This window comes from Sceloporus undulatus, unplaced genomic scaffold (assembly GCF_019175285.1).
Source record: "Sceloporus undulatus isolate JIND9_A2432 ecotype Alabama unplaced genomic scaffold, SceUnd_v1.1 scaffold_8469, whole genome shotgun sequence".
Taxonomy (NCBI): Eukaryota; Metazoa; Chordata; class Lepidosauria; order Squamata; family Phrynosomatidae; genus Sceloporus; species Sceloporus undulatus.
In genome coordinates, this window is record NW_024811388.1 from 999 (window position 1) to 2,763 (window position 1,765).

Genomic DNA, 1,765 nt, shown 5'->3' on the forward strand with positions numbered 1-1,765 from the left:
CTTGACAACAGTACACATGAAAGAGATCTGGGAGTCCTAATAGACCACAAGTTGAACATGAGTCAATGATGTGATGTGCCAGCTAAAAAGCCAATGGGATTCTAGGATAATAGTGTCTAGATCAAGAGAGGTAATGGTACCACTGTATTCTGCTTTGGCCAGGCCTCACCTGGAATACTGTGTCCAGTTTTCGACACCAAAATTCAAAACAGATGTTGACAAGCTGGCACATATCCAGAGGAGGGGACCAAAATGGTGAAAGCTATGGAAACCATGCCCATTTAGGAATGACATAGAAAGCTGGTAATGTTTAGCCTGGAGAAGAGGAGGTTAAGGGGTGATATGATAGTCCTGTTTAAATATTTGATGGCATACTGAAGATGGAGCAAGTATGTTTTATGCAACTCTAGAGAGTACAACGTGAAGCAATGGATTCTTTTTTAACATTAGGATGAGCGTCTTAACAGTAAGAGCTGTTCAGTAGTGGTGGAACAGTTGGAGATATGTGATTTTGAACTCTGCTGTTGGGATGCCAGTTGTGAAACAGTTGGTCTGTAGCCTCCGGATGGGTTTTTTACGTCACACGGCTGCCTCACCTCTCCCACAGCTGAGTTAATTGAGTATGAACTTTTTGTGCACTTTGAACTGAGTTTACAGCAACTGAGGGAAAGTGGGAGGGGAGTAGGAGAAATAAACTTTTGGAGTTGTATTTTTCTTTCAATCAGGAAAGGATCGGGAAAAGGAAAATTTTATGAAGTCACCTTTGGTGTTATAAGAAACAAGAAAGCATCTTGTGGAGACAGAGGAGTCTGGAAATCACAAGTGTCAAAAACAATGAGAAACCTGTCAAAGATAAAGAACAACTAATCTTCTGCTTCTCTTAGTGCAGATATTTTTCAACACTTGACCTCATAGTAAAATCACAAAGGGAAAGGAAAAGTGAAGTGTTTAGCCTATGAGAAAATACTGAAAAATAAATTGCATTTAAGAGTCCACATCACAGTCCAAATGGGGGACAAATCATACAGATGCACGGAATGTGGAAAGAGCTTTCATGTCAGTGGAAACTTGAAAGTACATCAAAGAACCCACACAGGTGAGAAGCCATATATATGCATGGAATGTGGAAAGAGCTTCACTGTCAGTGGAAACTTGAAAGTACACCAAAGAACCCACACAGGGGAGAAGCCATATAAATGCATGGAATGTGGAAAGAGCTTCTCTCTTGATCACAGTTTACTTTCACACCAAAGAATTCACACAGGGGAAAAGCCATATAAATGCATGGAATGTGGAAAGAGCTTCAATCAGAGTAGAAATCTATGGTCACATAAAAAAATTCATGCAGAGGAGAAACCATATAAATGCACAGATTGTGGAAAGAGCTTCTTTTATAGGCACAATTTGCGTTTGCATCAAAGAACCCACACAGGGGAGAAACCGTATAAATGTACAGAATGTGGGGAAAGCTTCAGTATGAGCAGTAGTGTCACTACACATCGAAGAATCCACACGGGGGAGAAACCATATGAATGCAAGGAATGTGGAAAGAGCTTCCGTGTTAATGGAGCTCTGACAGCTCACAAAACAACCCATACAGGAGAGAAACCATATAAATGCTTGAATTGTGGAAAGAGCTTCAGTAGGAATGAACATCTCCGTGCACATCGGAGGACCCACACGGGGGAGAAACCATATAAATGCATAGAATGTGGAATGAGCTTCAGTGATAGTGGCTCATATAGAAAACATCAAAGAATTCACA

General features: G+C 40.8%; 1 protein-coding gene across 1 annotated transcript; it reads left to right on the forward strand.

Annotated features, from left to right (window-relative positions):
* Positions 1-230: 230 nt before the first annotated feature.
* LOC121918319 (zinc finger protein 253-like) lies at positions 231-1,761 on the forward strand (the record flags this gene model as incomplete). Its single annotated transcript, XM_042444384.1, has 1 exon — positions 231-1,761. A coding segment is annotated over exon 1 (753 nt), but the record flags the coding sequence as incomplete, so codon positions are not given.
* Positions 1,762-1,765: the final 4 nt, after the last annotated feature.